The 19645-nt window shown below is 35.0% G+C and overlaps 2 protein-coding genes across 2 annotated transcripts; both read left to right on the forward strand.

Annotated features, from left to right (window-relative positions):
• The first annotated feature begins 358 nt into the window (after positions 1–358).
• On the forward strand, positions 359–5884 carry LOC108983955 (MLO-like protein 6). The gene is made up of 14 exons (XM_035689784.1): positions 359–536; positions 628–685; positions 793–950; positions 1125–1241; positions 1592–1652; positions 2427–2515; positions 2637–2711; positions 2822–2910; positions 3037–3086; positions 3177–3217; positions 3315–3488; positions 3596–3631; positions 3738–3866; positions 5437–5884. The coding sequence occupies exons 1-14, from the start codon at positions 402–404 to the stop codon at positions 5821–5823; spliced, it is 1599 nt and encodes a 532-aa protein (XP_035545677.1). The 5' UTR covers positions 359–401; the 3' UTR covers positions 5824–5884.
• A 2166-nt stretch (positions 5885–8050) lies between these two features.
• Positions 8051–19317, forward strand: LOC108983956 (guanylate-binding protein 1-like). Its single transcript, XM_018955755.2, is given in 15 exon segments — positions 8051–8408; positions 9222–9383; positions 11147–11212; positions 11449–11592; positions 11780–11893; positions 12516–12617; positions 12732–12917; positions 14372–14461; positions 14525–14659; positions 15002–15061; positions 15063–15125; positions 16690–16775; positions 16864–17476; positions 17607–17684; positions 17820–19317. Coding segments are annotated over 15 exon segments (3198 nt in total). The 5' UTR covers positions 8051–8153; the 3' UTR covers positions 18864–19317.
• The last annotated feature ends 328 nt before the right edge of the window (positions 19318–19645 follow it).

Raw genomic sequence — 19645 nt, forward strand, 5'->3', positions numbered from 1 at the left:
TTATTAAGTAAAAAAATTAAAAAAAAATTTTAATACATGAACGGTCAAAATGAGCAAGCAAAGTCAAACGGCATTCTATCATTTTTTCTAAAAATAATAACATAAATTTTAAGGAATTCATTGTCAAATAATTAGCTAATAAAATCTGATTATTTTGAAACGTCATTGATTTCGTACTAGATGTGATGATTCAAATGTTACGCGTACACCAAGTAACAAACTCGCGATGCTCGTGTTCTGACTAATACGCCAAGTCCAACAAGGTGCAACTGCAAGGACCCGGCGAAGTACATAGTAACTCACAAACAATTGTATCAAGAATTGTGCTAAAACATCTCAGGAGGCATACATCAAAACACCCAAAATCCTCTCAGATACGAGAGAGAGAGAGAGAGAGAGAGATGGCAGAGGAGGAGGTGACAACAACTACGGAACGCACACTTGAAGCAACACCAACATGGGCTGTGGCAACTGTGTGCTTCGTCTTGATACTAGTCTCCATTCTTATTGAGCAGTTGCTGCATCTTTTGGCCAGGGTATGACATGTTGTTGCAATATATTTCACTTTTTACCATACAGGCATTCGGTTGCTAGTATTAATCATTCTATTTTGCTTTTTCAAAACAGTATTTCACCAAGAAAAGAAGGAAGTCCCTCATTCAGGCTCTTGACAAGATCAAATCAGGTGAGAACCCAAAACTGAGGCTCAAATGTTCATGGGTACGTATGTCGACTTGCTTTCTTAGCATAGTGGCTAAATATACATACTGATCTCTGTCTGTCTTTTTGTAGAATTGATGTTGTTGGGATTCCTATCATTGTTGCTGACTGTAAGTGAAAAGCCGATAGCAAAAATCTGTATTTCAAAGAGTGTTGGTGAAACATTTCGTCCTTGCAGGAGCGTGAGTACTGCAAGTGATGATGAGGAAGAAACAACTTGTGCGGAACAGGTATATATGCATGGTACTGCAAATGTTGAAAACCAAAGCCCTAGCTCTTCATCCGACTAATCAAAGAAGCTGCAAGAACATTCTTTTTCTTTTTTTCTTCTGGATGCAATTCATTACATGCCGAGGAAAGGTCAAGCTTAATTAAATTTAGTTATATTTATTGCTCTTGAGCAGGGAAAGGTCTCCTTCTTATCAAGGAGAGGAGTGCAAGAACTACAGTACTTAATCTTTGTGCTGGCCCTCTTCCACATATTCTCTTGCGTCCTAACGTTCAGTCTTGGAATGGCCAAGGTAATTTCCTTGGTTTTTGGTGGTTTTTTAGAAACCTAGAATGAGAACTACTTCTGAACTTTTCCTCTCATTTCCTTCTAGGTTGTGGGCATGGGGAACTTGGTTGTTTAGTTTTGACTTTCACAAGCTAGCTTACAAAACCATGCATAGTACTACAACTGTACAAATTAATAACATTGTTACATTAATGTGAAGGAAATTCCACTGCCTAATGTGAACTTGAGGAAACTTCCTGTGCTAGAGATATTCTGAACGGGAAATTATTAACTATGGTGGACTTGTTTTTTATGTAATATTTAAATATTACTTTTTGTTATTTTTATTTATTTTTTTATTTCTCTCTTTTCTAGATGAAGAAATTGGAGTCTTGGGAGGCAGAAACCAGAACACTGGAATATCAATTTTCAAATGGTAAGCTTTTGGGGGCTAGAATCTGGTTCGTTAACTCAAGTTTTTGTGGACCCTATGGATCCTCCCTCATTCTTTATGAAACCGAGAAAATAACCAATATGGATGTTGATGATTTGTATATACATGGATAAGTTTCATATAATTCGACTTTGAAAAGTCCAAATTAACCACGCCGCGGATTGCCTCAGATTTTGGTCCAATAGAATAATATATATATATATATATATATAAATTATCTAGAAGTTCTAGTACTAAACTTATATATGCAAGCTCAGTTTTTAAGATTAGAATAATATCTTAGACTTAATAATATCTTCGGAAAGAAGTTAAAAATTATTTTTGGATTCATTTGAGTATCAATTTTCTTTGTAAAATACCGTTCTTGTCTTAGAATTTGTTATCTCAGTACCTATATATACTTCTTGATGTATCGCATTTTTTGTGACTATATTTCAATTTAACTTAAAAAATCACTTAAAATTAATTTGTCACGTTAACTAATTAATTAGAATGATTGGAAATAATAAAATCTAATATAAATGATAACACCAATATTTTTTACGTATTTTCTTATCATAAGTTTTCCTTATCACTCTCGTTCACTGTTATAATAATAATAATAATAATAATAATAATAATAATAATAAACAATGTTCTTTTCTTTTATTTGTGATTCTTTTGAAAAATTAATCATTCGTTTCATTATATAATTTCCAGCTTATGTCAATATTTTTATTCTTACTCATGGTCCTTGATAAAAACATCATCATGTAGATCCACGAAGGTTTCAGCTCACCCATCAAACATCATTTGGAAAGCGGCATCTGAATTTTTGGAGTGACCACCGATTTCTTCGATGGCCGGTTAGTTGATCAGTAGTACTACTACTGCAAAAATGAACCATGATTTTTTTAAACATTCTTTTACTAAACATGATGATATGAGAAGGATCAAAATTATAATCTTTCTATATATCCTTTTCAGGCCTGTTTTCTTAGACAGTTCTACAAATCTGTCTCTAAAGTGGATTACTTCATTCTTAGACATGGATTCATTATGGTATATATTTCAAGCAACGTCCCATTTTAATAAATCCAAGTCGATCGATTTCCTTGGTTGATCATTCCTTCTTTTTTTGTCTGTGATCTGTCTTGTATATACAATTCCAGGCCCACTTTTCAGAAGGAAGTAACTTTAATTTTCAAAAGTATATAAGAAGAGCTTTGGAAAAAGATTTTGGGGCTATTGTTGGAATAAGGTAACAAAAACACCATTGCAATATTGTACGATAAAACTACCTTGGCACGTGACTATAATCTCTTTAATATTCAACAAATTAAAATTAACTATTTATTTTGTCTCGGGTATTGATCTATTTTTGCAGTTGGTGGATTTGGATATTTTCTGTATTGTTCGTATTCTTCAATGCACATGGTAAAACTGGATCGATCCATTAAGTTTAAATAAATATATCTTAACTAGATTAGTGCTAACTCCAAGAAATTTATTGATCTACTTCTGCAGTATTCCACAATTATCTATGGCTTCCCTTCTTTCCATTAGCGGTAATAAGCGATTACCTATCATGCATGGCTTACCTTTTGCAATAAGATGAGATCGATTTGTATTTGTACGTTGATTGTAATTGTGTGTTTTTTGCAGATGCAGTTGCTCGTCGGAACAAAGTTGCAGGTCATCATAACTAAAATGTGCTTAGATAGCCATGAGAAATCTCATGTTGTTAGAGGAACTTTGCTTGTGAGGCCTAGTGACCACTTTTTCTGGTTTGGTCGGCCGAAACTGCTTCTCTACCTTATCCAGTTCATACTCTTTCAGGCAATTCTTATAATCCTTTTCTATTATATATAATCTAAGAAAATACATTTTTTTAATTCTAACTTTATTAATTCTAACAAATGAAATGTTTTTGGATTTCCATACAGAATTCCTTTCAGCTGGCATTTTTTGCGTGGACTTGGGTAAGGATCCTTGAGTACTTTGTTGTTATTTTCTTCGTACTCTTTGTGTTATTAAGTAAAGGGAATTAAGTCCTAACTGATCTACTAACTCTGCTTCAAATTACAGTATAAATTTGGTTTTAGGTCATGCTTCCATAAAGAGAATGAGGATATTATCATAAGGATTGCCATGGGTGTGATTGTGCAAATCCTGTGTGGCTATGTGACACTCCCTCTCTATGCTTTGGTCACGCAGGTATATATTCAAAACCACGTTTGAGTCCTTTGTTGCCAATTAATCCACGTTGAGTCTTTTATCCAAACTACATTTTAAAGTAGGACAATGCTAGGGCCACCAAGAAAGGTGACCTTTGTACTGTACCGATAGTCCAAATTACATTTTTTTTTTAAATCCCTTCAAATATTTAAAAGAAATTCATAAATTCATTAAAAAAACTTTCTTAACTATTAAGTAAGAAGAAAATACTATCGTTACAATGCAAGGGTCACCTTTCTCGGTGGCCTAAGCATTTTCCTTTAAAGTTTGAGTCGTGTTACAACCACAAAAATATTTTATAAAAATAAACTCACATACTTCTTATTATACTTTAAATCTATTGATCTATATTAATAGAAGTAATTTTTCAATCTTATATATCACGTTTAGCTATCTACTAGTCATTTTCCTATGAGTGACATATATATTATATAGTCAACAAAAAAGGTACAAATAATATTTTCCTTCTCGTATTTCTATACGCAAGTTAGTAACAAAGGCACAATTTCATGTACAAACTAAAACTTTAATAGTGTTAATGTTCACACAAGCTTGCGAACAGGGGCGGAACTACGTTGTAGGTTGGCCCCCCCCAAAAATTTTAAAAATTAGTTTTATATATTATATAATTATAATTTTAAATGTAAATATTCTTAAAATATTTAAGATTGCCCTCCAACACTCAAATACACAGTATATCACTCAAATATCTTTAAGTCCATTAACATAATAGTCTTGATTTGACATACCTATCTCTCTTTATTTGCCTTTGGTGTGCATTGTGTGGTTTGTTTAGTTTCATATCAATGATATCATATAAATTTTTTTTTTTTTTGTCTTTTTGAGCTTACATATATATATAGTTACACAATTTTTTTTTTTTGTTTTTTTTTTCATTTGGGTCATTCTCGACTTCATTAAATTTATTTTCTATCACCTGTATATAATCTTTATTTACAACATTTGAGATTTTTTTAACCACATATTAATTAATTAACTAACTAGAAGTTTCAAGAGAGTTTATCTAATAGTTAAAACAAATCTGGAAGATTCTTGCATATGAGAGGTAGCAAATTTATCTAGCTAGATGATTGATGAGACGTTTCTAGAGAGATAGAGAGTATGTGAAGAATTTATTTTATTTTGTGAAGAATTTATTAGTTATTCACATGCTTTTTTTTGTTCACTTATTAATAGTAATACAATTATATAATAAAAAATCTATCGACTTTTATATTATTAGATACTTTTTCAGGTTTATTCTTAATCTATAAATTTTTCTTAAAGCTTATAAAAATATGAGTAAATAAAAAAAAAATTATATAATTTTATGATGTATGATTATTTTTTTATATAATCACGTACAAAAGGTACATATTACTTATGTTAACACATACCGCACACTTTGCCGATCGCTCCCTATACACCAAATTCTAGCTTCGCCCTGCTTGCGAATATATTAATTTTTCTTGCGTGTTGGAACCAAAATAGTATATCAGATGATGATAGTGACAGACCCTCACGAATGCACGTCTAATATGTGCGACAGATGGGCACGTCAATGAGGAAAGATGTTTTCACCGAGGGTGTGGTTCATGGTCTGAAAAAATGGAGAGTGAAGGCAAAGAAAAACCTTGCAGCTTCGAGGAACACAAGTAATATTTACCCTGCACGCCTCTCCTTAGACGCCTCGCTTGAAACTTCGCTGGACACTTCACCGTCTTTCGGTGTTGACGCAAGATTCTCCGTAGAATTTGATCCCCCATCAGATCTAGATCACGACCCTGAATTGGTGGCAGTAGATCAAGTACTATATGATGATGATGAAGAAAAAAATGTAAGACAGAGACAACCGGAGGCCGAGATCAGGCCAAAGTTGGGCAGCTCGTTTCATGGTTTTGAGTACGTGAGCAGCAGTACTTGGAGAGAAAAATGAAACATTCAATATTGGGAGAGCTTTTTTACGAGCTCGGTCGCCATGTTAGCATTGCTATTCGTAATCATAGGTATATAGCTTCTTTTTTAAATACTGTCGTTTTGGATGTTTCTTTCTCATGTCCGAACGACACATTTTTTGTATATATTGTTTTACTCCCAGTATTTACTATCTTTAGTATGAAGGATTTTCTCCAATATTATCATAGGAAAGTTCTTTTTTTTTTTACAATTGTCAAGTCCATGCAATCTTTTAGAAAATAGTAAATAAATACGGGATTAATATAAAAATAAATAAATAAATATGAAAATAAATAAATAAATATAAAATTCATATAAAAAAATTAATTTTTTATTAATGAACTACATTCGTTTTTAAAATGATTACGCGATATTATACAATCTACAATTATATATTACATTATTCATTTTTTTCATGTTTTATTCAAACATTAATCCGGGTTGCATGACCAGATCTTCAACTCTGTCTCGTTAGCTAGCAATTCCGAGCAAAAGCATTTCTCATTTTGGAGGATGAAGGTGATTGATTTGGACATTTTTTATTATATATAAGTCTCACATATTATATATTATTTATTTATTAAATATATAACATATGAATGATTAATAGAAAATTTTAATTATTTAAAAAAAATAAAATTAAAAAAATAAAAAATAAAATTATAATGTATAATATGCTAGGCTTATAAATAAAAATGCTCAGTCATGATATATTGCTTACGTTGTTCACTGGTAATTACTTTTCATGTTGGACATTTTTTTGAATACATAATTAAGTGATGCTGCTCGTGACAGCACAAACGTAACAGTACTTGTGTGGTAGACAAACACTAGCGCCCATTACTTGTAAGAGTTTTATTATACAATTTTCATCACATTCTATATTTCATATTTTTTTAATTTTAAATATTTTTAAATTTTTTTTTTGAATTTATTTTTTTAAATTATTTCAAATTTTTTATTTATTATTTATATAATAAATATTTAAATAAAATAATATAAATTAAAAATAATATAAAATATAGAGCGTTAAGAGGATGAAAAGATTTATTCAACTTTGAATTCATATTTCTCCCGAATATTACATTTTTTTTTAAGACGAATATTACATCCTTAATATCAAAAATAGCATTCATTACTCACATAATTGAGGTTCACAAGCGCTATTTTTCTTTTTGTATGATAAAAAGTGTGAAATTAAACTGTTAAAATAGAAACAAATCATATCGACCATTTGGAGCACAAATCAATATATAAAGTGAATCATTTACATTATTTAAATAATAATTATTTAAATAATAAGATTTGATTAATAAGATTTAAAATTTTAAAATTATTTTTAAAATTATATAAATATTACCCGTCCATGCAGAGGCACCCCTTCCCGCACCCCACCACTGGCTGAGGGTGGGGTTTCTTCCTGGGATCCCCCCTTCCGCCCACACAGAGAGGGCGGGGCCTCTCGTATGAGTGACAAGGGGAGGTGGCAAACTCCTGATCCGTCCACCACCCACCACAACTATCTACAAAAAAATACAAGTCCACAACAAATCCAGAACAAAAAAAATCATTTGCAAAGAACCATGCAACATATTGGAGAGAGAGGGTATGAGAGAAGAAGAGGGAATAGGAGAACAAGAGGACGGCGAGAGAGAGAGGCTCTGAGAAGACCAGAGACGAAAAGAAATTTGAGGAAAGAGAGAGACAGAAAGAGGAGGGGAAGAGACAAATTACCAAAGAGATATCGGGGGAGGGGGGGGGGGTTAGGTTTAACTTAACCCCAAAGGGACCAAAACGATGCCGTTGTCTTTTAAAAAAAATGGTTACCAAAATAACGTTAGTTTGTAATGAATTATTATATATATATATATAAATAATATATGTGTGTATATATATAATTGGGCTGGGTTTAAACCTAGCCCTAATGTTGGGAGTAGAGGGGGTGGGCCTGGGCCAGATCGCCTCCCACCCCCGCCCTAGTTGGGTACTTTTCCTGCAGGCAGGCCCGCCCTTGCATGGGACGGATGGGGTTACCCACGCTGTTCAGGCTGGGTTGGGACAGTGGATGCAGGGTGGCAGGGGTGGTGTCTCGCCGCTGACCCCTTTATATAAACTGCATACGACGATATTTGCTTGAGAAATAGGAATTTATTTATTTATTTTTTTTATTATTATTTTTTTTCTAAAGCACGGTAAAGGCCAAATGGCAAGGATTCTCACCTCAGTAGTAGCTGAGTTCCCTCCCCAATTTTAAACCCGTCGTCTTTCTCTCTCTCGGAACCGGAAAGGAAAGCGAAGGGTAAGCCAACGATGATGAAGCTTTTCAGAGGAAGAGACAATTCCTCCTCCTCCTCCGGCTCGCCCCAACCCTTCTCTCCATCTCTCTCTACGGCGCCGCCGGTGAACGGCCCAGCGAGGCCGATCCGACTCGTCTACTGCGACGAGAAGGGGAAGTTTCGGATGGATCCCGAGGCCGTAGCCGCGCTCCAGCTCGTCAAGGGTCCCGTCGGCGTTGTTTCCGTCTGCGGCCGCGCTCGCCAGGGCAAGAGCTTTATTCTGAACCAGGTGTCTTTTCTTTTTCAGCTGTTGTGGGATTTAGGGCTTTTGGGTTTTAGTCTTGCTTGATATGTGCTTTCTTTTCATTTGTCAATTGAGGAGGTTTCTTGGATGGATTTAGTACTTGTGCTTGGTGTGATTGCTTGACAAGCAATTTTCATAAGCATTTGAAAGAGCATTGCCTCTCTAGGGATGTCTAGACTTGCATTTCAAAGCAAGGGATTACAGCATGCTAATTTGATAATTCTCTCGTTAGTTACCATTTCCAGAAAGTACTTTCAATGGAAAATTTGAGAGTAACGCTGCATCGAGAATGTAAAAGTTTTAGGAGGAGAAGATTACTATACTGCTCTGTAACTTCTAGTGAACTTGTAGAGTCGAATGCTGTTATAATTTATATTATGCAGCAACCCTGCTGCCAAAAGCTTACATTACCTGGTGAATTGAATGTTTCATTTCCCAGAGGGAGAAGACCTTGCAGACCTTGATGTTTATAAGTAGTCAATGTTACAACTGGAGGTCTTTGGATTCATTATGAACAACAAGGATTTCTCCTTTCAATTAATTAATATGTTTTGTCATGTTCTTTTTGTTTCCATGCCCTTTTTGTTTTCATTTTCTTTTTTCCTTGTTGCTTGTATTGTGCTGATTGGGCAACTATATGGAACTCAGACCATAATTTGAAATTGTAAGTGCTGCAATCCAGATCGCATAGTTTTTGCTGGTTACAACTATTTTTGTTTGTGTACTTCTATTGTCATTGATCAAATGTTATGAGTCACAATTTAACCAAGTCTTATGCTTCAACTTTCTGCATTGTAGCTTCTTGGTAGGAGTAGTGGATTTCAAGTAGCATCAACTCATCGACCCTGCACAAAGGGGCTTTGGTTGTGGAGTGCACCATTGAAGAGAATTTCTCTAGATGGAACTGAGTATAATCTCTTACTATTAGATAGTGAGGGAATAGACGCTTTTGATCAAACGGTCAGCCTTCATTACTTCACACTCATTGGTTGATGATAATTTTATTTCTTGTTTCAATTTTATGGTAAGAAGCAAATAATGATTATTTTGCTTGATGTTGTTGCTTTTAACTTATTGTGAGATCTTTTTTGTTAATTTGAATGACTCTGTGGTTCTATATTACTGCATATCTATTTTGTCGAGTAGTTATGCAGTGATATTGAACTGCATAACTATTTTTTACTGCATTGCTTCTGAAGCTCCTTTTATGTAACACTCCAAACCCAAAAAGTTAAGGTAACATCAAATTCATAACTTAGCGTGATAACATATCAATAACAGCTGAAGTTTATCACTTAAAATACTACCAGTAATTACTTAAAAAAAAATATATACTACCGGTAATAGTTCCTTTTATGTTTTAATTTTAGGTGTTCCTTTTGTATACTACCTGTGTAATTTGCCCCCCCCCCCCCCCCCCTTCTTTTTTTCCCCTATAAAAGCTTCAATCACTTATAAGAAAACACATACATGAGTATAGCTTAGTTACATTCTTTTCTTCATTCCATAGGTTCAGAGTTTCCATGTGTTCTAGCACCACTGACAGGGTTGTGCTGGCCAAAGATTAATTCTCTTGGTAGCTAATATTTGCGTAAATTTCCTTCACCATTAGCATATGAAGTCCTTCCATTCAGGTCTTAATCAAGCCTTGACGTGAGCATCTTTTAGTGTGACCTTGACTCCTTTGAGTACCTAGGGCTTCATTGAATGTCCTTCAGTCAAGTACACTCGGTGCATCATTTTCTTAAATATATCACAGCTTCATGTAAACACCCTTAAGTTTGGGCACACATCCATTCATTCCTTAAAGACTCTTTGTTATTCATTCGCATTTCATTTATCATGCATCATGAAATAACCATAATGTGTCTCATACATATGAATGCGTTACTTGGAATATTAAAACATCAGCTTCATAAAATAGTTCATGTCACATTTCCGTACACCAAAATGACTTTGGCATCATTCAATAACAACATTTCATGCCGTAAATAAAGCAACCTGGGCATTTATATTAAAGCATTTTTATCTCATGTATACTCCTTGTGTACTTGGGTTTTGCCTACTTCTATGAATAAAACTTCTTGATTACCTATGAAAAACAAAAAATATATTAAAGCATTTTTATAAAATCAGGTGTTTTTTGGCAGATTCCTAGATTAACAAAAACCACTTACCTCAATATCATTTGTCACTTATAAAGTCCAGTTTCATCTAGTAAGTAGCCAATGTTGGGTTTATCACCCATTGCTAACTTATAACCTATTTACTCTGTGGGTTATTCATATTCCCAATGTATGATTGAGATGTTGTACTATTCCTATTAGATATTTCACGAACCACACTTGTTCCATTGCCTTGTTGAGAGACTACTTAATTTAAGATTCTCTTGTATATGTCCTATGTACTTGAGCTGTGCCTATTTTCAATCTTATTAATAAAATTTCTATTACCTGTAAAAAAAAGTTTTCGAAGCCCTGACTATATTCTATTTTGCCCTAGTTTTAATGTCTGGCATCTCTCTAGGCATAAGAACCTCATTGTTCACAAATAACATACAATTCTCCAAAACAGGAAGTTTTAAATTTGATGCATGTCAAAAATGAAAAACCTAACTTTATTGATTGTAGCTATGGAAGGTAGGGGTTTTTCATTTTAACCGTGTTAAATTAAGTTTCTAATCTTGTATCTTTCTTAATATCAACATCTTACATTTCTCACAGGGAACTTACAGCACCCAGATATTCTCGTTGGCTGTCCTCTTGTCTAGCATGTTTATCTACAACCAGGTTGGGGCATCTTATGCTGAGATCTTGATCCTTCTGGAAAATATTGCTTACATAATATAATTGAAAATTTCTTATTCTACTTTTAATTGATTGATTAATTTGATTTAATACAGTTTCTGACCTCAAGTTACTGTTCATAGAGTACTTTTATTTATTTATTTTTCTGCTTTTTTGTATCATTTTTTTGGCTGGATTTATTGCTACATCTATCTATTGATGTTATTCCTCTTATTTAGATGGGTGGTATAGATGAGGCTGCAATTGATCGTCTCTCTCTTGTCACTCAAATGACAAAACATATTCGTGTTAGAGCGGCTGGAGGAAGGACTACAACCTCTGAACTTGGGCAATTCTCCCCAATCTTTGTTTGGCTTCTAAGGGTAATCTGTCATGTTTTATATTATTTTTCTATTGCATATATATACATGCATGCGTGTGTACGTAAAATGGTTTTTGAGGTCATGAAGTTGCTATTTCTTTGGTGGTAATTGTTGGAGGCTTATATTTTTCTTTTTTTAATAGGAAATTAGATGGTTATTCTTGGTAACGGTAAGTTTTTCCTTGCAGGATTTCTATTTAGATCTAGTAGAGGACAATAGAAGAATAACACCTCGTGACTACCTGGAGCTTGCTTTGAGGCCAGTTCAAGGAAGTGGAAAAGATATAGCTGCAAAAAACGAGGTAGTATCTGGCGCTTTTTTAGTTATTCTCACAATATTGCTGAGTCATCATATGACTGCAATTTTTATTATTGTTATATACTAATTATTGGCACTTAAGCATACCTTGAGGGACACACTGCTCTCCTCTAGGTAGCCTGGACACTTGAAAAAGACTGGGATAATGTTGGATATGTGGTGAAAACCAACACTCCATTTGTCTCCAAAGAGGCATCATATTTCTCAATCTTTTAAGCCAAATGTAGATCAAATCTTTCAATTTTTGAATTGTGCAACATGCAGACTTGCAGTGGACACAAAGTTGATGCATCTAAAGGATTTGTTCATCTATAGAAATAATGTACTCTGTTTGTACCGATTTACATGTTTTGCTTTCATTTTTCAAGGCATCCCAATCTTTTTGTTGTTCGTACTTTTCAAGAATTTTCCTTTTTGGGATCAATCATTTCTTGCTTAGTTTGTTCTATGTATCTTATGGAATTGGTTCCTATCTGTGGTTTCAATATATGTATCATGGGCTCTTCTAAAATGTTGTTGGTGTGAACAGAGGATTTAGAATCTCTTTATTCTTCTTTCTTTTTGTTTCTTGGTGGTGCTAACTTCATAATTATGTGCATCAATAGATTCGGGACTCTATCCGAGCTCTTTTTCCGGATAGAGAATGCTTCACTCTTGTGCGACCTTTGAACAATGAAAATGATCTCCAGAGACTTGATCAAATATTGGTTAGTATTCTGTGGTTCTCATATATTTTATTATTCTTAGTTTTTGTGTTTAACTTTTTCGTCTCCTCTTTTATTGTATTATTTGTTTACTTAAGTCTGTTGGTTTGCCTGTAGTTGGACAAACTAAGGCCTGAATTTAGATCTGGACTAGATGCATTGACAAAGTTTGTTTTTGAGAGAACAAGGCCAAAGCAAGTTGGGGCAACTGTAATGACGGGTCCGATACTGGTTGGTATTACAGAATCTTATTTAGAGGCTCTCAATAATGGTGCTGTTCCTACAATATCCTCCTCATGGCAGGTTAGTCTTGCTTCTTAAATTTTATTGTAAATTTACATTAGTGTAGCTTGGAGGAAGGTGTTATGCATATTTCCAAATTGTTTTTTCGCATGCAAGGAATCTATATTCATTGCAGTGGGTAAAATTATGTTCTCCCTATAAATATAGTGGAGGAAATCTTTCAATCACCATTAATCAGTAACAATTTTTTTGATCGGTAAACAAGATTTTATTGATCGTAAGGATACTATTAATCAGTCACAATTATGATATTAGTTAGGTAAGTGGGTCCATATTATATTTCTTTAACCCATATTGTCATATTGTGAATTCAGACGATGAAAGATATGCATGTTTACGAAATTACATCCATCTCCAACAACTTATCCTTACTAGAGATAAGGCTGGCAATCTTTAACGAAACCACAAACCCAACATGAGTATGATATGGAATGATAGGACTAGAGTCAACTTTAGGATTTGGGTCAATTCAACGTGAACCCATTTGACCATGTCAATAATCTCGTCATTCTAATTCAACCCATGTAACCTTTGGGCTGACCCGGCTGACCCATTTATTTGATACATCATTCCCATAATACACCATCTAGTTTGGTTCATGATCCCAATATCCATAATACAATCCTTCAAAAAGTCTTAATGACAATAAATGAAGTTATTAAGAAATAATAAAAGTATTAATGAAACAATAAAAATACCCTTGCACTTATTCTTGTAAATGAGTGATTGAAAGGGAAAATAAACTCCCTTGACACTTTGGCCATTAGTGTAAATGAAGAACAAAAACTATCAAATGAGGTAATTATAATTTACCCAGTGTGGTTTAAAAGGTTTCCCTTTACTAATTTAAATGTTCTCACTCTGCTATAAACCATATAAAATTCAAGTATTGTCTTTTTTTCCCCCTCCTATAAGCAAATTGTAAGGTACAACGTTAACTAAAGGAAGAAGAAATTTACCACTAGAGTGTCTTAAGTGTTTAGAAGGAATATCAACCTTGAAAAAAAAGTATCCAACATATCATAATTTAATTAGTAAGATAAATATTGTTGAAGAAATAAAGGATGCTACTCAAGTACACAAGGAGTACAAAAGAGATATTGTGGACCCGTCAGGTATTCTCCAATATTTTCTTTCCAAATATCACTCAAATACAAAACACTTTTCAATTTCAAATCTTCAACATTTTTATCTAATTATTACTTAATCATTACAACTTTCCCAAACTCCCAAATAAAACACAAAACCCTATACAACTTTCCAAACTTCCAAACAAAAATTATATTAAAAAATTATATTCAAATAATATCTTAACTTTATAATATCTTAACTCAAACCATTTCACTACTATTCATAGATATTCTGAGATATTCTTAGTATCCAAACAAGCCCAGTTATCCAACATATCAGATAATAGTGAAATATATATTTGTTCCCATATTACTGTTTTGCAGAGTGTTGAAGAAGCAGAGTGTAGAAGAGCCTTCGATTCTGCTACTGAAGTTTATAAGTCATCTTTTGACCGTTCAAAGCTGCCCGAGGAAGTAAGTGTTATTTATGTCCTAATTCTGGGTTGTTTCTATTATCTTCTAATTCCAGTGTTGTAGGCTGCATTAAGTGAATCACATGAAGTAGCAGTTCAAAAATCCCTGGCTACGTTTAATGCTGGTGCTGTAGGAGCTGGTTCCACAAGGAAGAAATATGAGGAGCTTCTCCAGAAGTTTTTCAGAAAAGAATTCGAGGTAACAGGTTTTTTGAAAGCAACAATAAAATACTCAAAACTTGATTTGAAAAATGCTCTGGACTTTGGTAGGTTAGTTTAGCACAAGTTCCTGGAATTTGAAGCACGTCTAACTGTACAAACACATGCATACAGATTTGCTTGAACACTCGCTTGTTTTATCATTCTTGTGTAACTGAATTTGTCGCTTTTTACTATACAGACTTCTGAACAATGGAGCTGTGCATTTTTTTCCTATTTGTCATTTATACACATATGGATGCTTTTAATGTGCACTTGCATCTACATGGCAATGCCATGTTTGCATCTGGGTTAAATGATGAAAGTTTGTCCATTGATGCAGGATTATAAGAGGAATGCATATATGGAGGCTGACTTGCGATGTTCAAATGCTATCCATAACCATGGAAAAGAGGCTGAGAGCAGCTTGCCATGCTGCTGATGCAAATATAGATAATGTTGTGAAGGTACTGGTGGTTTCTTGCTACAATTTTTTCTCTGCTTTTTGTTAAAAAAATACAAATTGGAGGTGCTTCTACTAAGCCTACACAATGATAGTAGACATTTATGTACTTTAATTTCTTTTTTTGGATTTCTTGTTGTATGTGTCCAAGTAATACTTGTGTGTGTTAGTTAGAAAGATGGTAAATTGTCTTTAGCAATACTTTTTGTTGACATCTATATCATAGTTGATAACTTGTGTAGACAATATATTTACAAGTTTTTTACTCAACCATTAGAAAATTAAGGCTTATCTTCCTGATATATTCTCTCTTTTATAAATTTGATATGCATGATTATGTGTGTGAATGTATTTCATGTTTGTGCATGAGTGCTCGGGTCTGAAGCCCCCAAGCAAAAATTCTTGGTTTCACATCTGGTTTGGTTGGTGTTTCAAGCATAACGAGTATTTAAAACCTCATTGGGATGTAGATGTCTTCGGTGAATTGGCTTAAAGTGGGAATAACTAAAGAGGATTAGGACTTGATATTTAAGCTAATTCAATCTTGACATGTCGATGCCATGCCAGATTTTCTTTTTCTTATGCTTGATTTACATTTGCCCATCTTAAGCTCAGTCTGGCTCAGTCCTTCCTGATTAGAATTTCCCTTATGGCTTGGCTTAACTCTGGCAGAATTAGTGTGATGAGTGGCAATCTCTGTGTTTCTCAGAATGCTGTTTCCTGAGTCATCAAGTCATTACTATTAATTGGCAATATTTGACATTTACATCTAAGAGTCGTGCCTCAAAATAAAGTTGACTTCTTGTGACAACTAGGCATTTGACAGCATTGAAGGTTAGAGAAACTGTATGTAGGTAAGCTGATCAATTGATCTTAGCAGAGTAAGAAGTGTACATATATTATATCTTAGATGAGTTTACTGAAACCATGCCTTCTTTTAGAAGATGACAAATGAAAAAACTTGAGCAGCTATCAGACATTTTAATCGGTCCTCTCTTGTTCACGAGAATATCCAAGAGGAGCCTTGCTTTCTACAGCATGGTTCACCTCAGAAAGAATCTCCAAACTTTTATCATGTGATGGAAGGATGGTTCTAGTGGGTAGGTTATGCTGGATGAACTGAAACCAGCTGAATTCAAATGGTCATGAGCAGCCTTGGTTTGTCTTGGGGCTAGTATTACCCGATTTATATGTCCAGCATATATTTGAAACTATTAGTCTTTTATTCAAGCCAAGCATACACTTCTTCCAATTTTGGGGTAAGGTTACTTTCTCTAGTTGTCTTTTCCTAAAAGGTCTGTTCATCTGTTACAGGTTAGAATTTAGAGCTCTTCTTTTATAGATAGGTATTTGAAGTTAATGACCATATGAGATCTCCTTATTTTCACTTGATTTGGGCTACCAGCTAATTTTCACCCTCTCTTTTAGGCCGAATGATACTTTTCCTTCAGTTTCTGCATGATGTACGACACAGGCTGTCTTTGTTATCTAAGTAGATGGTCTTTGGCATCAAAGTTCTCACTGAAAACATCTTCCCCATTGAATTTAGTCATAAGCATGTTGTGCAGGTTCTTGATGCTCTTCTATCTGAGTATGAAGCATCATCTAATGGTCCTGGAAAATGGCAGAAACTAGCTGTGTTTTTGCAACAGAGGTTTGTTGTGTTCTTTTGTTTTGTTTTCTCTGTTGGGTGTCTATGTTTTTGTGCTGGGTTTTGTGTCTAATGTGGTAGAACTCCCCAGTTTGGAAGGTCAAGTTCTCGACCTCGCCAAGAAGTTAGTTGATCAAGTCAGATCCGAGAAGAGTTCCCTCATACTTAAATGTCGATCCATTGAAGATAGGATGGGGTTGCTTAACAAGCAGCTGGAAGCTAGTGAGAAGTACAAGTCTGAATATCTGAGGCGTTATGAAGATGCTATCCAGGACAAGAAGAAGCTTGCTGATGAATATATGAGTCGCATTACTAATTTGCAGGGTAACTGCAGTTCACTGGAGGAAAGGTGTTCATCTTTACTCAAAGCTTTGGATTCTGCCAAACAGGAATCCTTAGACTGGAGAAGAAAATATGAACAGATCATTTCAAACCAGAAAGCTGGAGAAGATCAAGCCAGCTCAGAAATTGCAGTTCTCAAGTCCCGAAGTAGTGCGGCTGAAGCAAGGCTTGCAGCTGCTCGGGAACAAGCTCAGTCTGCTCGAGAGGAGGCAGAGGAGTGGAAAAGGAAGTATGATATTGCTGTGAGGGAAGCAAAAGCTGCTCTAGAGAAGGCAGCAGTTGTGCAAGAACGTACAAATAAACAAACACAACAGAGGGAAGATTCTCTAAGGGATGAATTCTCTAGCAGCTTGGCTGAAAAGGTGAGTTCCCCCCCAACACACACACACACACAACACATGCACCTGATAGGTTTTTCTTCAATTCATGAATGGGGTGCTTCAGATTAAAAAGAAAAGGATGACACGTTCTCTTTTATCAATATATATGCAGGATGAAGAAATAAAGGACAAGGCAGCAAGGCTTGAATATGCTGAGCAGTGTTTGACAACTCTAAAGTTAGAGTTGAAGGTGAACTTCTTGGATCTTTACATTAAGCAAAGGGACTTTGTATGATGCCTTTCTGTCTCCCGTTTGCGCACAAGCATTCATTTCATGGAGTGCCTGCTTATACTTTATGGTACTTGACTGACTATTCCTTTGCAGGTTGCAGAGTCAAAAGTGGAGAGTTATGATGCGGAATTATCAGGGCTCAGGCTTGAAATCAAGGAGTTGAACGAGAAGTTAGATAGTGTAAATGATAAGGCCAAATCATTTGAGAGAGAAGCAAGGATACTGGAACAGGAGAAGATCCATTTGGAGCAGAAGTATGTATCTGAGTTCAAACGGTTTGATGAAGTACAAGAAAGGTGCAGAATTGCTGAAAGGGAAGCTAAGAGAGCAACTGAGGTAGCTGATAAAGCTCGGGCTGAAGCAGGCACCTCTCAAAAGGATAAGAGTGAGATGCAGAGGCTGGCAATGGAAAGATTGGCCCAAATTGAGAGGTCTGAGAGGCAAATTGAAAATTTGAAGAGACTGAAGAATGACTTGGCAGATGAAGTGCAGAAAATACGCGTATCAGAGATGGATGCCCTTTCAAAAGTTGCATCATTAGAGGCAAGAGTTGAAGAAAGGGAGAAAGAGATAGAATCACTACTTACATCCAACAATGAGCAAAGGGCCAATACAGTACAAGCCCTTGAGAGGCTTCTGGACTCTGAAAGAGCGGCTCATGCAGAGGCGAACAACAGGGCAGAAGCCCTCTCTCTTCAGCTACAAGCTGCACAAGCAAAAATTGATATGCTCCAACAAGAGTTCACCAAAGTTCGACTAAATGAAACAGCATTGGACAGCAAGCTTAAAACTGCGAACCACGGGAAACGCCCAAGGGTAGATGATTTTGAAATGGGTGTGGAATCTGTTCAAGACATGGATACAAGTGACAAAATCTTGAGAGGAAATAAGAAGTCTAGAGGCACAACTAGCCCCCTGATGCACGTGCAATCTGAAGATGGTGGTTCAGTGTTCGGGGGCACTGAGGATAACGAAAGCCAGCAAACCAAGCAAGAGGATTATACCAAGTTTACTATACAGAAACTAAAGCAGGAACTAACAAAGCATAACTTTGGAGCTGAACTGCTGCAGTTGAGGAATCCCAACAAGAAAGACATCCTTGCTCTGTACGAGAAATGTATTCTCCAGAAGTCATGAAAAATGTTTGAGGAGCTGCAAGGGGATGGTGCTTTGTAATATACAGAAGCCGATCGACTTGATAGAAGGGGTTGGTTTCCTCATAAATCTTATCAGCATGTTTTTTTAGGAAACTAGGATGGTGGTGTTTTTATTTTTTATTTTTTTTAACATCATTCGGTGATGACATGTGTATAATAGGCTAGGTATTTACTTATATATAAAAAAAAAAATAGGCTAGGTATTTAGTTCCCATCCCCCCACCCCCCCGGGGGGCGGTGTGGGGATGCTCTTTGGTGGCCGTGCCATTGAACAGAATGTGTTCTGTGGTTGACGTGCCAAATAGATGAAAAGCGTGTAAGTGTTGCATGATTAGTAGGCGTAGTGGTGTTGTTCGGAGTTAGCATGAACTATGAACATTAGCAAGTGTCTATTTGGTTAATATTTATTTTTGTTGGCTTTCTGCTTTTATCTTTGACTACTCTTCTCGTAATTTCAGCGTTGGTTTCGATTCTTTCGAAGCTTGGTTCGTCATTCCGTTCAGGGATTCAAATGGTTAAAATAGATAAAATGAGTTGTGATGAAATGAAACTTAAAAATTGAATAAAATATTGTTAGAATATAATTTTTTAATATAGTTTTTATTTTAAAATTTAAAAAATTGAATTGTTTATTGTAGTTTGTGTGGGAGTTTAAAAAAATTATAATAATTAGATAAAATGAAATGATTTGTATAACCAAACAGATTTAGGGAGCTCTCTCTCTCTCACATTATTAGAGCGTTGGGGTCGGTCTTTTCAAAA

Source organism: Juglans regia, chromosome 4 (assembly GCF_001411555.2).
Source record: "Juglans regia cultivar Chandler chromosome 4, Walnut 2.0, whole genome shotgun sequence".
Classification (NCBI taxonomy): domain Eukaryota; kingdom Viridiplantae; phylum Streptophyta; class Magnoliopsida; order Fagales; family Juglandaceae; genus Juglans; species Juglans regia.